The 15,542-nt window shown below is 58.3% G+C and overlaps 2 protein-coding genes across 5 annotated transcripts; both read right to left on the bottom strand.

Moving 5' to 3' along the window:
• Positions 1-512: 512 nt before the first annotated feature.
• On the bottom strand, positions 513-15,496 carry TOR4A (torsin family 4 member A). Of its 4 annotated transcripts, none has more exons than XM_063353478.1 (2): positions 12,424-15,496; positions 513-3,374 (listed from the first exon to the last, which is right to left on the bottom strand). In XM_063353478.1, the coding sequence occupies exon 2, from the start codon at positions 3,333-3,335 to the stop codon at positions 1,767-1,769; it is 1,569 nt and encodes a 522-aa protein (XP_063209548.1). In that variant the 5' UTR covers positions 3,336-3,374; positions 12,424-15,496; the 3' UTR covers positions 513-1,766. The 4 variants fall into 4 exon arrangements, with proteins under 4 accessions (XP_063209548.1, XP_063209547.1, XP_063209545.1 ...); XM_063353477.1 differs by lacking the exon at positions 12,424-15,496 and adding an exon at positions 10,237-10,380; XM_063353475.1 differs by lacking the exon at positions 12,424-15,496 and adding an exon at positions 7,303-8,260 and having other exon boundaries at positions 513-3,370.
• Positions 3,439-7,291, bottom strand: LOC134523936 (uncharacterized). The gene has a single exon (XM_063353479.1). The coding sequence runs from the start codon at positions 4,604-4,606 to the stop codon at positions 3,611-3,613; it is 996 nt and encodes a 331-aa protein (XP_063209549.1). The 5' UTR covers positions 4,607-7,291; the 3' UTR covers positions 3,439-3,610.
• Positions 15,497-15,542: the final 46 nt, after the last annotated feature.

Genomic DNA, 15,542 nt, shown 5'->3' with positions numbered 1-15,542 from the left:
ACACACATCGCTCTTTGTGGACCCTTGCACCTAGAAGGTGGCTTCATTTTATCCAGAGCCCTTCCCCTAAGCCATGCAAGCTTCCTGCTCTCCGCCCAGCTGCCCTCACGGGCTATTCTGCAGGAGAAAAACACTCCTCCAGTGGATAATTTCAAGAGGAGAAACCACAGACAGGCTTTCCAGCCCAGCGTCATCTCAGCCCAGGACACATTTCCCCGGTCTCCAGCCTAGACCCCCTGTGCAGCTCTGGGGGATGCAGGAGCTGTGCGGCACACAGCTTTTGGCACTGCCGCGCTGTGTGGGGTTTGGGCTTACCACGAGCACGCCGAGGAGCCGCACACACGCGCTGCACCGAGGTGGGCTGCAAAACACAGGTAGCAAAGCTGTAGTCCTTGCTCCCAATCTGAGCCACCGGGAAGACAAGCACAGCAATGCAATGCAGCTACACAATCCAAAAGAGACATTTGGGAAGAAATCCGTATTTCAGTCAGATAAAGGAAATGTACTTTGAATTATTTTATTCAGGATAGTTTGGATTTATTCCTGACAATAGCTCTGGAAGCAGGAGTTTGTGACGGAAGACTTTGGAAACCAACAATTACAAAGAGGCAAATCAAACAACCAGTGCAAACATCCACAGGATTACGTACATGATAATTCACAGCAACTTCTAGAAGGGGATTTAGGCACAAAACCAAAACCTGAAAAAGCAATGTCATAAATATCTGCTCAGTTTGCCTGCTCAAAACAAGGACATGTGCTTTTCCTGAGGTCCTTCCAGGCAGCATGTTCTCCCCAGGTTCTCAATGGCAAAGAACCTCTTCTTGGCCTCGCGGGTCTGGGAACAAGCCCAAAATTCCCACTGCTCTCGGTCCAGACAGCCCAAACTGTCTTTTCCAGTGTGTGTTGCTTAATATATGTCAGTTGCTATTTCGGGATGTCTAGATAATGAGCGTGGTGAAGTGTACCCAAAAGCAAAAAGCAGAAGAGCTCTCAGGACAAGTTGCCACCACCAGACCTGAAACAATCCAGTGGTTATTTCTGCACCGACTGGCACAGCCGAGAGTCTTCCAGACGAGCCCAAACAGACTTGCAGGGCAGAAATCTCGCTGGAGGTGCCAAAGGTGAGCTCAGGTATGAGCTCAGAAGAGCAGCAGCTCAGGAACGGGTCCAAAAAGCAGTCTCCAGAGCACGTGGCCATGTAGGAGCTGGAGAGAGCAGAGCTCTGACTGCCCACGCATCTGGGGGATGAGGAGACACAAATTCCTTCAGTTCTCCCAGGTGTCCAGCACGGCCTCTGCTCTGCACATCACCAGCCAGGACCAAGAAAAGCAAAGAGCTGAAGACTGTGAGCCTGGAGAAGGAGTGAGCCACAGCGACGTGTGCTGCAGGGGCAGTAACCCGGTTACTATTTCCTCCTCCTGTTTATATCCCGCAGCTTCTGTTCTCATCTCACAACTCCTTAATTACAAAGTATCCCAAATGAGCATGTGAGGAACAAAGCATCTCACAGTTTATGAGAGGTCGCTTGGGCTTTGTTGCCTGTGCCCTTTTCACAGAACATTAGGAACAAGTGAAGCATCTGGAGGAGAACAGAGACCATGTTGCAGAGGAGCCCGCGCTGCCGTCCCTCTCCCTCCACCAGGACAGAGTCAGTGCAGGCCTGAGAAAGGACACCTTGAACCACAGGCTGCTGTAACCTACTCCTCCATAAGCCCAGAACTGTGCAAATCCTGAGAGCAGGACTTGGTCTCTTCAGTAAATCACTACAGCAGGTTGACTTTGGCCACAACCTGCTTGCAGCCCATCCTGGAGTACTGCTTGTCCCCTGTAGTGTAGTAACCCAGCTGACTCGCTAAATTTTCAATATGCTTCTGGTCAGGATACAACCCTTCACTCCTCATCTCCTCTAGGAAGCAGTTTATGACGTGACTCTTCTCCAGAAGAACAAATGGGATGATGTCCGCAGACTTCCAGAGAGGGTGGGCATCGATCAGTACAGGCTGGACAATGCTCAGCAGCTCTTCAACTCCCCTTTGCTGATGCAGAAGCTCAGCAGATGCATTCTGGATAACAAACTTTGTTATTTCACCACCTCCTATGTTGCTTATTAAAATGTAGATGGCATTGAGGAACTCGTTAGTTTGATTGGGTTCGAAGAATCGGCTGAGAGTATCCAGCAGGACTGGAGACATGAGTTCAACCTCATCTAGAATAAACAACGGTATCTTCTCTTCTATTTCGGCTCTTGTAACCATGTCAGAAATTTTCTTAGACAAATCTATTTCGCAAGTGAGAGGAGCCACCCCGTTGGGGCAGTGATGCATAACAAAGTACTGAAGCACAAAGTCATTGTCCATGACGGAACGAAAATGTTTGGCCAGCAGCCAGCCAACATGACTCTTCCCAACCCCTGTCGGGCCATTTAAAGAGATTACTAGAGGCTTGTTGTGTATGTGGGTAGCCAGATAGTCTTTCAGTAATTCCATAATACTTTCCACAGCAGCCTTCTGCCCAAATACTTCCCGGTGCATTGTTTTCTCCAAACCGTCTAGGTCGTATTTTTGGAGGTTATCATCCAGGTTCTCTATCGCATTGAGAATCTGGAAGAAGATAATGACGATGAGCAGGAGGAGGCAGCGTTTTGCCTTGCTCTTCTCCTCCGTTGGAAGGTATCTTTTTGTTTTATCTGGATACAAGACTATTCTAGATTTCCTTCGATTCTTTTTCCTCCTGCATTTTTTCATAGCATACTGTTCTACAGACGTGTCAAAGGTGAAGTACTGGGAAGTTTCGAAGCTGCTCTGATTGAGGAAGGACATGGAAGGGCCATACAGGCCAGTTCGGGTCAGGGAAAGCTGCCTTTGAAGCAGCCTCGCGTGGGCAAGCTCTGAGGATTTTTCTCGAGGGAGCTCTAAATGCAGACGGCTTTTCTTTTGCACCCGGTATCGTCGTCGCAGGCGGATGATCGCTCGCAAGGGAGAAGAAATTGAAAACATTTTCTTTGAAGCAGCAGGGACTTCAGTGTCTGGTACTTCTTCCCCATCACTCTCATAGCAAGATGCCTCTCCTTTCTCGTCGCTCTCGGCACAGGGCTTCTCCCCTTCCCCATTGCTGTCGGTGGCGGGCAGCTCTCCTTCCACACTGCTCTCAGCACAAGGTGCCTCTTCTTTTCCGTTGGTCTCAGCACAGGGCATCTCTCCTTCTGCATCGCTCTCAGCACAGGAAACCTCTCCTTCGGTATCGCTCTCCACACAGGGCATCTCTCCTCCCAGATCCTCCGGGGCAGAGGACACTTCTCCGTCCACCTCAGCGCAGGGCAGCTCTCCGTCCATCTCGCCTGCTTCTTGCAGCCCATTCACATCATCCTCTTTCTTAAAAAAAAAAAAAAGACAGTATAAAATCAACCTTTGTAAGACCAGGAAGTGACTGGTAACAGACAAATGAGGCAGATATCCCACTTTCTAATAGGCAGAACGATTACCTGTAGCAATCAGAACGGCAAGGTGGCAGAGAGAGATTTTCAGAGCTAAGCTAACTTTCTGGAAGACGCTCTAGACATGCAAAACTACAGATGAATTCAGTATCAATAAACACAAATCGATGTACATCACAAAACCAACCCTACCTCCACATGCAGAAGGACAGCTCGGAGCTGGCTGGAGCCAAAGCCGGGGGCTCTGCTACCTTCTGCCATGAGCAAGAGGCAGGACGCCGGGCAGACAGAGCCGTGGTTCGCACCAGAGCTGCCCAGTCCTAGTTCCTTACGTCTGCTAAATATGAGCAAGACACAAAACCACACCTCTGCCCCGGCGTACGCACACACGTACACACCCCCGTTGGAAACAGTCACTCGTACACCCGCAGAGACCTTTCGGGGTGTGGAAGTGACCACGGCAGGAACTTGCCGTGGAAACCTCATGCCATGCGGGTTGCGGTGGCGTGGCATCTCCCTTGCTGGGGTGGGGGGGGATTTTTCCTGACTCTGCCAATGGGAATGCCAGCTCTGCCAGGGAGCACCAGCTCCGGCTTCTGCGGCAGGGAGAAGGGGTGGGGGCAGTGTCTGGGCAGTGGGCACTTGGTGCGCAGCCCCCCAGCCTGCCCCGGGGGCTTGGGCAGGTTGCAGAGGACTGATGTGGTTGTGACTGAGCCTGGCAGCAGCACATGGCTCCGGGGAGAGGAGTGGGGCTGCCCCGTGCCACCCCGACCCTCCTACCCCCATGGTCCTCCCTGCCCCGTGTGCCCACACACTCACACCCCTGGACCCACAGCAGCCACTGTGACCTTCCCCTGCGAGACCCCGGAGCCACCCAGGAGAGCATGGGGACATGAGCATCCCTAGGGAAAACCATCTGCATCGGGAATGCATGGACAAACCTTGGTTGGCGAGCAAGAAGGAAGAGGCAAAGACATGCTCCGGCAACAGGACGCAATGACAAGAGGCTCGGACCATGCAGGGAAGCCCCTGGGAGAAAACAGCTCTCCAGGCCTGGATGCGGCCACACGGCGCAGGACCCCGCGCACGTGCTGCAGTGCCAGGAACGGCTCCGTCCCTGCCCGGCACGAAGCCAGTGGCAACAGGAGCTGTGTCACAGTGGGAGGGCATTTCCCCGCCACCTCCAGACCACAGCAGCGCTGACGCAAGAGGACAGTTTGCTGCGGTGACATTGCCAACCCCGAGAGCAGGAAGCCGGCACAGGCAGGGCAAGAAAAGTCACTTTCATCAGCCACCCAGAAAAATCAACCCTCCGTCCTGCCAAAAGCACCAAGTCTCCGGGGAGAAGGTCCCCAAAGGATTTGTTATTAACTCGCTTCAGCTCAGCAGGAAGTTACCAACCTGCCGAATGTCACGCTCTGGCGAAGGTTTTACTTCCCCCATGGTGGGGCTGACGCAGGCGGCCACCCGCCGGCACGCAGCAAGCCACAGGGCTGCGCGGGGAGTCGCGGGTGCTGGGACACGCTCCTGGCCACCTCCTCGCTTTGCCCAGCTCCTCTCCCGGCTCCTCCGAGATGCTGGGACACGCCATCCCGAGCCTTTACCCCGCTCCGGGGACAATTTGGTTTCTGGACCATGCCCCGCCAGCCGGCTGGTTGTGGGAACCAAGCCGGGGCGATCGGCTCCCCCCAGCGCTAGTCGCTGGACGAGCTATTGCTGTGCTGTGCTGGAGCGCTAACTGCTGACCCTGCGCTGGATTTGGCCATGCCCAGAGCAAAACCAGCCGGACGAGATTCCTACAAGCAAGCGTGGAGGCGGCAGCAGGCAGGAGAGCTGAGGGCCACCCATGCCACTGCCGGGGATGCCACGGGGAGCCCCAGGCTGTCCCCACGCCACCCTGGGGTCACACCCTTGCTTCTCTCCATCTTGCACCCTTTGCTTTGCTCACACGAGGTCCCCGACAGTTCATCTGTCCCCAAAGCCACTGGGGAGCAGCCCCCGTGGCGCAGAGCAGCACGGGCCGTGGTCCCCAGGGAGTGGGGACATCCCAGAGCTCAGCCTGGGGCCAGGACAACCCTCCGGGCTGTAACACACATCCACGAAAACATGGGGTGAAGCTTTCCCAGCCCCAAACCCACGCAGGTGTAGAGGGTGTTGATTAAACACCAGGAAGGAGCTGTGGGAGTTTATGGGTAAAGGTTTAGGGAGCAGATGGATGCTGGCAGGGGAAAACGAGACGCCCCAAACATTCCCTGCGGAGGCTGCCAGCACACAGCAAGGTGCCAACCCCCCCTGCCCGTAGCCCTGGCTGGAGCACGAAGCAGTTCAGCTCCTCAAAACTGAAGCCAGCTCTCCTACCACCGCCGTGTCCGCATGGGGAGCCTGAGAAAGGGAAAGTGAAAGGGCAAGGACCGAGCGCTCATTAGCCCGGAGATGCTCCCGACCCTCTTTCCCAAAAGCCGAGAGCCCAACCAGCACATCCATCCCACCGGCACAGGATGCCCAACCCTCCAGGTGAGCCGAACGAGGTGGGTGGAGGGCCCAGATCCCATTCTGAGCACAAAATCCGTCCAGTCAGGCATACAATAATCCTATTAATAGCGTGACTCGGTTCCTAATACCTGCTCTTATTTTACACAGGAGTTAAATGTTGTAAGAGCAGCCCCGCTTGCTCAACGTCGGATCGGGGCCGGAGCAGGCGGCTGTGCCAGCCCGGAGGTGCTGCCAACCTGCAGAGATGTGCTTTCGGCAGCTTAATTAGAAGTTTGGTGAAAACAATAGGAAAAAGAACCCGACAATTAGGTCCGGGGCATCACCAGTGCTGGGGTAAGCACCGTTAGTCACTGCGCTGTGCCCAGTCCGGCCACACCGCGGGAAGAGTCGCTCCTGAGAAACCTCCAGCTTTCCTCCTTTAGCTCTTTCCCAAACATTTGCATTTGTGTGTCACCCTGCTCCTGCCAAAACAAGGTTTCCACAACAGAGGAGCCTGCGTGGGCAGCCGGAGGCAGCCGGGCCAGGAGGGGAGCGGGATGGGGCAGCCTCCGGGCAGACGGCGTTTGCGGGCAGAAAGTGCCCGGTTTGCAGGAGACGTCGGCCTGACGCCAGCCGGAGAAACAAGTCCCTGGTTAAAGTGCCGACCGCTGAGTCCCAAAAACAGCGTCGGAGAGGAGGGAGCTGCACCCCAAACTCAGGCTCTTTGGGTTTGCAAAGCTGCTGGGAAAAGGGACTGGCTGGAAAATCCCAAAGGCTGATCCTGCCGGCTGAAAGCCAACCCTTCTGTCCAAAACTGAACGTTTCCAGGGGGAAAAGCAGAGCAAAACGGCCCCTTGCAGCAGGAGAAATGGATCAAAGGGCATTAGTGGCCAGGAACGGAAATCCTGGATGATGGCAGAGGCCAGGCACGGCTCCGGCACCCCGAGTCGCACTCCCCGGGGGCAGCGCTTGGAAACAAGCTGAGAAACGTGGTTTGCTTCGTGGCTGGAGCTCGGGGTACGCAGACGTTCAGCCTCCCCAAAAACACGGCGCGAGGGTGACAGCCAGGGCGATGCAAAACCCACCTGCGCCACCCCGAAAACCTCCTTGTCACCAAACCCCGCCAGCCCCGCTCCCAGCCCCATTTTTATCGCTGAGCCCCAAAGCCTGAGAGCGAGGGGGAGGGCGGCAAGCGGAGGGGAAGAACCCGGAGCATCCGGAACCAGCAGGAACAGGAGGGTCCCCGCAAAACCGGGGTGTTTTTTTGGTAGAAAGGGGCCATTGGGGACGAGCAGACGGCGGTGGCGGGGATGGAGGTGTAAGTGTCCGAGGGGGGCCCCGGTGACCCCCGCGGGGTGGGAGTGGGACAGGGGAGCCGGACCGAGCGCAGTTACCCGCAGCGTGTCCCTCGAGGCCGGCCGCCGGCGCTCCCCTTCGGCCGCTGAGCCCGGGCTCCAGCCTCGGACGGGCCGGCTGCTCCTCTGCCCCCCTGACTCTCATCCGTATAAAAACCCGTCTGCGGAGAGGAAATGGCGAGGAGGAGTGGCCCGCGGCGGCACTTCCTTCTCCCTGCGCTGCGGGACGGCCGCCGACGGCCGGTTTTCTCTCCCCCCTCTTGCTCAGAGCCCTCCTGGGTGGCTGCCGTCACGGCGGCATCGTGCGAGGAATCACGAATGCCGGGCAGCCGCGGTGGGACAGGGACTGGGCAGTGGGATGAGCTCATCACACACACGGCCTCGAAAACCCTGAGTTTAGGCAAAACCTCCCCACCCTCCGGGGTGTAATTAGCCTGTCGCTGGTAAAGGGCAAAGCCGTGATGCTACAAAGGGAGATTATCGGGGCTGAGCCAGCGTCGGTGCGGCTCGGGGACGAGGACTCTCCCTAGCAGGGAAAACAGGGAGAGTGAAAATAGAGTGAACACAGGGAAAAAATACCGAGGATGGAAAAAAACAGCAATTCCAGAGGAGCTGGTTTGTCTGTCCCTGGGCTCCTGCTCCGCTGCCACCGGCCACCCCGACCCCACTGAGGCTTTTGGCCCCTTCGCAGCCCCATGGCAGAGGGATGTGGGGACATGGGGACGGCCAGGCCGGGCTACACGGTCACTGCGGAACCGACTTCTGGAAGAGCCGGTGTGGGCACCCCGAGCCCTCGCTGCACAAAATCTCCCTGGGGAAAACCGCTGCTTCCATCAGCTGCGTTAAGAGAAAGAAGGAGGAACCGGCGGGGTTTTTTCCGTACCCGGCGGTGCCGAGGCTCATCGTGGCGGCTCCTCCGCACCTCCACCTGCAGCTCAGTTTTCCTTTAGCCCTTCCGAAGCCGCCCTGACACCCCCCCGCCTCTCACCTCTGCTTGCACAACACGGCCAAGGCTTTTCCCTGGAAAACAAGCCCTTTTGGCAAAGGCGCAGCAGCTCCAAACTCCTATTTCTGCATAAAACCCCAACTGGAACCTGCTCCCTGCGAAAGCAGCTCCCCAGGACCAAAGAAAGGGGGAAATAAAACCCAGTTTGGGGTGATTCGGAGCACCACAGCGCAGATCCCACCCTGGCTGCGATGTGCACAAAGGTCCCCGTATCCTGATGGGAAGGGGATGCTCTGAGCAGGGTCCCCCCAGCCCGGACCCGCAGAGTCTCCCCGACCCCGTGCTGGGCAACCGGACACACCTCTGCTGCTGCCGGAGGGGGATTTGCCTAACAAATCCTTGCAAATGTGGGGATTTCTGTGTCACGAAGGCGCAGGAGCTGCGCCAGAGGACTGGGAGCTGCTGGCGGGGTCGGGAAGCCCCGCAGGGCTGACCGCGAGCAGGAGGTCCCCTCCGCAGGAGCTTGGGCAGGCTTTTTGGGAGCAGCCATGAAAGGAGATGCTTTTCTGGCTAATTCAGATTTTCGCATGGCTGAAAATCATAAAAAAAAAAAAAAAAATAATAAAGCAATGCCTCCCAAAAACCCTAAAAGAAGCAATGAGAGGAGCCAGAAGCTCCCAGCCACGACCCGGGGCTGTCGGCAAACCTCCGCAGCCCAGAAAAAACCCTATTGCTGTAACTGGGAAGGAGCGTGAGCCGTCCCCAGCGCCTGGGGGCAGCCGGGGGGAGCACGGGGGGCAGGAAGCCTCTGAAACGCAGCAGGAAAGCAAGGGAGGTGGGAGCAGGGCTCGAGGTGTCCCTGCAATGGGGTTTCTAAACCCCTCCCAAGCCGCAGGGACACAGAGACGCCGGGGGCCACGGCCGGAGAGGAGGGTGACAAGCTCCTGGTTACGGTGGGGATGTGGCATCGACCTGCGTGGGACCCCCCCCGGTGCTGGGGGAGCTCGATGGCATGTGGGGACGGGGACCCAAGTGGCCACCACCAGCCCCTGCCTGACCCAGGGTGGGGGCCAAGCACAGCTGTGGGGTGCCCGTGCGGGTGACAGGGTGATGCAGGGCTGGCACTTGCAGCTGCCATCACCGTGTCACCCCCAGCTGGCCACCAAAATCATCATCTCAGTCAGGAGCGGCTGCCAAAAAATCTGGGGGGAGCACCTGGGGAGAGCACCTGGGGGGAGCAGGAGGACAGGCAGGGGCATCGCTGGCACCAGGAGGTGTCCCATGCAGGGACGTCCCTCGGGCAGGGCCCATGGGGCAGGTGGGGACATGGGGGACAGGGCCGTGGGAAACAGCCCTGCGCATGTTCCTGGCTGAAATACCGTCTTGTGCTGATGCCGCCCCTGACAAGGTCCCGGGGGGGTGGGGGGGGGGTGGGGGGGCTGTGTCCCCCCCCACAGGGCTCTGGGGACCTCCAGCACCCCAAAGCGGGGGGAACAGGCTGCCATGCCGCTGGGTGCCGTGGGGAGGGGGGGGGACATGCAGGCACTGGGGCAATGCAGTTGGGGGGGGGGGGGCGCTGTATGTGGGGGGCAACGCAATGGGGTGGAAGCTGCATGGGGGGCAGTGCCATGGGGGCTGTGTACAGGTTGGGGTGGGGGGGGCAGTGCATTGTGGGGGCCCTGGGTGCAATGGGGAGGGCTGTGTACATGATGGTGGGGGGTGTGTGCAAGGGGGGGGACACTGCATTGGGGGGGGGCACATGCCGGGCATGGGCATCGGGTCTGTGCAATGGGGGGGGACCACGTGTGAGCAGGGAGCAGTGGGGAGCCATGTGTGTGCAGGGGGGCCGTGCAGCTGAGGGGGGGCCATGCCTGTGCCATGGGGCACTGCCCTGGGGGGCTGGACAGTGGGGCAGTGCAATGGGGTGGGGGCTGTAAGCACGCTAGGGGGGGGGTAGCGCAGGGGCAGGAGGGGTTTGCACTGGGGGCGGCCCTCTCTCCCCCCCAACCCCCGTCCCCCCCACTCACCTTGGGGGCCACCAGCCCTGTCCCCTGCGTCCCTGGCGGTGTCAAGGACGGGCCCCCCTCGTCCGGGCCCCACGCGGGGAGGAAGCGGCGGCCGTGCCGGGATGGGTGAGGAGCGGCCGCGGGTGCCACGGCCCTTCCTGCAGAGCCACGAATGCAAATCCTGCGCAAACACGGCCTCTCCCGCGGCTCTGCCCCGCCGCCGGCCGCTCGGGGGGAAAACGGGCACGAAAGCCCCCGGGACGGGGAGACGGCGACCGCCGAGCCGAGACTTTGGTACCAGTCACTGAGCGGCACCCACTGGTTCGGGCACCCGCAAGGTGATGGGCAGCCCCTGATTTTGGTACCCAGCAGAAAGCATGGCCGGGGGGCAGGGTGGCCGCATGGTCTAAAACACAACAATTTTAGATTTTTTCTCTATTTTTTGGCACATCGCCTTTTTAGCTGAAACACCTCCAGGGCTCGTTAGCAGCAGCTGTAACCCAGACACATCCAAATATTCCCGGTCCCTCCACTCCCCCGGGAAGGCAGAATACAGCCAGGGAACCCCTGGGGTCCCCAATTCCACACCCCCTGGAACCACAGTGGGTCCCTCTGGGGGGGGGGCTGCGGGAGCCGAGAGCCTGGAATGGATCCAGGATGAATCCCGGCAGCACTGGGACGGGGCGGGGGGGTCCCATCCCCACGGCGCCGGCCTCGTCTGGAAAAACTCTACAAAAAGGAGGAAACACGTCAAAAAAGAAGCTAAAGAAGGCTGAGAAGGTCACAGGCTTGGAACCGCCAGGAAAAAGTATGTAGAGGTCAGAAATACGCCCCGTGGATGCAAAGCCTGGAGCGGGCAGGGAATGGGCAGGGAGCGGGCAGGGAACAGGCAGGGAATGGGCAGGGAACGGGCAGGGAGCCCTGGAATGGAAAGCGAGAGCTGCAATGGGGAAGGGGAACTGGCAGCCGCGTGGGGACGCAGAAACCCCCGAGCAGCCCCGCGGGCCCCGGCCTCGGAGCAGCCCCTCCAGCCTCCCCGGAAGGGGAAGAATAAAAAGTACACGGTAAAATAATCTTTCCCAGGGTGGGCAGCGGGTTCCTCGGCGTGAGGCTACCCAGCAGGATCCGGTCCCGTGGGGGCATTTCCAGCCCCACACATCCTTTTTCCGAGCATTTTTGCAGCGCTACCGACCGCCCCCGACTCCGCAGCCGCTCGGCGACGGCTCGGGCCGTCAGGTGGGTTTTCTTTTTCCTTTTCTATCACCCACCTTGTGTCGATCTGCCCCGAGTTTCTGCTCCAGCCCCTCGCTTCCCCAGGGTCCCCCGGCGCCGGCAGCCCTCCTGCATCCCAAACCCATCAGCGGGAAACAGGAACGGCTCAGGGTAAAACCAACGGCAGCTCCGCGACACCCCGGGCAGGATACGGCACTGGGGCCACGGAGCCGGACCCCGGGGCTGCTCTTCCCAATCTCGCTCTTAGCAAAAATTTCCAACCTTCGTAAGCAGCGCCGCTTTAACACGTCCTGAATAACCCAAACAGTTTATCTACGGGCCAGGGAACGTCCCTTCTAGGGACACCGCATCCTGCTTGGGTTATCGTGGCCCTTCTAAACAGTTTATAAATAGACCAAGGTAAACGAGGGCCATCGCTCTTTTTGAAGGAAAGCGAGGATTTTTTTATCCAATTTCTTTTTTTTTTTTTTTTTTTTTAAAGCCACTCAAGGAGCGCCACTCCAAAGAACCGCTCCTAAACCCCAATTTCAATCCACTGCTGCTTTCTCCTCCAGCTGAGCTCCATCCCCACCTCGCCGAAGCAATTAAAAAAGGGAAAAAAACAGAGAAATGGCTTTGGCAGCTTCACCCCGTCACGTGCCGGCCTTGGCGGCGCCGTGGGGCCGATGGGAAGGTCGCGGTTGACCCCCGAGGCACCGGCTGGGCCCAGGACCGGGGTGGCAACCGGGCTGGGTGCCGGGGCCAGCGACAGGAGAAGAGAGGGAGCAGCGGCACGCATTGCTGCGCCCGGGAGGCTTCGGGGTCACTCTGCTTTTCACATTGGAAAAAAAAGTGGAAAATTGAGGGGAAAAAATGGAAAATTTGGGAAATAATTTTGAAAAGAGGGAGTGCGGCGAGAGCCTCTCCTGCAGCGGGTGGGACAGTCCCCTGTGCAGCGTCCTCCCCTCAGCATCCCCCGATGCCACAAATACTTACTCATTTCACAAGGGCTGATCAGATAAAATCATCGTAACACTTTTCCGTGTAAACGAGCGTTCACCGGAAGGGTTTAGAGCGTGCAACGAGGGCGTCTGTCAAACACCCCAGAGGAACTGAAGCCATTTCCAAGCCCCTAAGGAGTAAAGAAAAGGGATTTTACATGCATTTTCAAGCTACATATATTTTTTTCTTTCTTTTCTCTACAAGTGGAAGCGATTTGCAAAGGCGAGGGACCTGGGATGGGGCTTCGCCTCGGCCGGCAGATGCAGCTCCTGCCCGAAGCAACACGGCTGCACGGCAAACAGCGCCAAAAAGAGCCCAAAGCCCTTTTTATTTTTTCCCAGCTGCTTCCGTTCAGGCTGAAAAAAATTGTATTTCCAGCTTGTTTCAATTAATTTTAAGACTTTTACATTCCATAAAAGCTGAAGCGCTCATTAAACCAGGGTTTTCGCTATTGTCACGCTTTGAAACGACCACACCACAACTCCGCCGGTGGCTCTGGCTCGGCCGCGCCGGCACCTCCCGCGGGGAGAGAAGCAGCTCCAGGTCCCATCAACGGCGGTGGCAGCGCTCACCTCCCGGCTCAGGACGGACACACTCATCACACCCCCCCCAGGCCCATCCCACGGGGGGAGCGTTGGGGTGGCTGGGAATGACCTGGGCAGGGGAGACGCTCTTCCACTGCCCTTCCCTACCTGACCTCCGCAGCCCTGCCGTGGCTGCGGGCACGGCGGGGAGGGCTGGATGCGGCCCCGGGTGCGTCACGGGGAGGCCGGGAGCGCTGCCAGGGACGGGGTACGGCTAGGGCACGCTCACCGTCCCCCAGCACCCTGCCTCGGCGGGTGAGAAGCGCCGCAGGAGGAAACTATCCACCTGCACCCACAGATAAATAAATAAATGCATTTTTTTTGCATCTATAATTTTTTTGCGGCTATCAGCAAAGCCGACCCAGGGGGGGCTCTGGAGTCACTGGCAGCCGCGTTCCTCACCCCAGCAGCCAGCCCTGGCTCTGTCGGTGGCCGGGGACAGCCCCAGCCCCCCGCCGCCCCGCTGCAGCGCCGCGCAGCTGGACGTTTCTTTGATCTCACAAGATGAAAAAGCGACGTTCCCCCGCCCTGTCGCGGCCGCAGCGCGCCCAGACGTTTCCACGCTCAGCCCCGGCGCGGGACGTGCCGCATCTCACCCCGGCCCCCGCACCCTGCCGCTGCCCGCCTTTCCACACGCTGCCGTGTGCTCCAACAGCTCGCTTTCCTGAAAAAAAATTTAAAAGAAACCAAACCAAAATAAAACAAGAGCAGCTGTGGAACGCGGCCCCAGGTCTCTGCACCTGCAGCACAGGCAGGAAAGAAGCGTCCTCCGGGGGTGTCCTCACAACCTGCCCACGTCTTGCTCCCTCTCGCCCTCCCGCAGCAGGTGGGGGCTGGATGGAGCCCAAGCGCTTGTGGGCTGCTGTGATTTATTGAGGGGTGGGCGAGCGTCTAAGCAAGAGCTCAGCAAGGGCACGAGGGGCTGAGCAGCCTTTGAGGGAAGGTGGAGAAGTCCCCAAAAGGTGTTTGCTGCGAGGGAGGTTCCTGTATCGGAAACTGGGGAGGGAAAACCCACCAGGACGCGCCGGAGGAGCCGCGAGCAGCAGCGGAGGCCTCTGCCTGGGGCTGCACCAGCTGCGGTTCAACAAGACTTTGTGTCCCATGGCCTCGACACGTGTCCCAGATGTGGCTCCTAAGGATGTCCCCAGCCACATCCCACGCTGGGCACAGCGATGACCAGTGCCGTGTCCTGGCCACCCCACCCAGCTTCAGATGACACCAGATCCAGCCGGGTGTCCTACCAGGGCCTGGTGGGGCTCCTCGTGCATCCAGGCATGGATTTCCCTCCCCACCTGCTGCCATGTGGGATTAGCTGCTGTTCGTCTTTCTTGGCTTTACCTGGAGTAACACCCTACACGTTCGCAGACTGCGGTTCAGTTCGTTATAACGGAGCCCCTACAGCACAAGGAGCATTTAGAGCTTCACAACAGAACATCCCAACCAGCTCCTATTGCCACAAGACCACCAGCCTGGAGTCAAGTGCCGCGGGGAAACAAGACGACGAGCTCTCACCCACAGAGGAACTGCCGTGAACATGCACAAGGGACAGACAAGCACCGTCCCCCACTGCCTGTGGCTGCACGAAGGATGCCCACAGTGTGGGACTTCCAGGCCTTTGGGCACGGAAAAACAAGGTAAAATGTTAAATGCAGCTTATTTTCTGTGTCACAAGTCTCTCCCGCACCCGGATGCCCAGCGGCGCAGCCAGGGTTACAGGATGCTCCGGTGTTTTGAGTGTGGCCCTTTGGTACCTCAATTCCAGCTGCCGCAGTGCCCGCGGGGTGCGATAGAAGATTCAGCAGAGGAGGGGAAAGACTCCTTGGGCTGTGGAAACTCATTCTTTGCTTTGCAGAAAGCACATCTTCAGTAAGAGCCAGATTTCCCCAGCATATTCCTCCTGATGAGCAAAACCTACCCGGAAAGCAGGACTGAGGAACCCTGAATGCTGTTAAGTGGACACAGAATCCGACCCTGAAACCCATTGCCCAATCTTGTACCCAGCTTGGGGGCATGACGTTTAACCAACGGAGCTCAGGCATTATCCCATCCAACTGCCTCCTTGATCTCAGTGGTGCCAATAACTCTGAAGCTCACCAGACGAGGTACCCTCGGGGGCAGCCGCCGTGGTGTCGGGAAACGTGTCTTTGTGCCATAATAAAGCAATCCCACCAGCGCCTGGGTAATCCACTTACTTTTCCTCCAGGACTAAACAGCTTGCCCTGAAGAACTGCTACGTCTCATCCATCTAAAGCATTCTTCATCCCACAATAAAATTATTCCACACAATTTTAGAGTCCCAAACAAGGGTACGTGGACCCTGGAGTCCTTCTCCCGCGTAAGCCAAAGGAGATGGCACGAACACTTGCTTTTGTGTAGGGTCTCGCTCATGGCAGCCAGCGGCGAGACGTTGCTTTAGCCACACAAAGAGACCCAGACAGCAACTGGAGCCAACTGCCCCCTCCCAAACCCTCCCGGGACTACAGATGGAGACCCAGCGAAAGGGAGACGGTGCCCGGCAGACGGGGGAGT

This window comes from Chroicocephalus ridibundus, chromosome 15 (genome assembly GCF_963924245.1).
Source record: "Chroicocephalus ridibundus chromosome 15, bChrRid1.1, whole genome shotgun sequence".
Taxonomy (NCBI): Eukaryota; Metazoa; Chordata; class Aves; order Charadriiformes; family Laridae; genus Chroicocephalus; species Chroicocephalus ridibundus.
Note: the sequence above shows the minus strand (reverse complement) of the source record. Positions and strands in the feature narration are given on the sequence as shown.

Coding starts and splice junctions, on each gene's coding strand:
- LOC134523936 (XM_063353479.1), bottom strand. CDS start 4,606: ATGCCCTCCCACTGTGACACAGCTCCTGTTGCCACTGGCTTCGTGCCG.
- TOR4A (XM_063353475.1), bottom strand. CDS start 7,408: ATGAGAGTCAGGGGGGCAGAGGAGCAGCCGGCCCGTCCGAGGCTGGAG. Junction 3,371..7,302: donor CCTCGAGGGACACGCTGCGG/GTAACTGCGCTC, acceptor TTTTTAAGAAAG/AGGATGATGTGAATGGGCTG.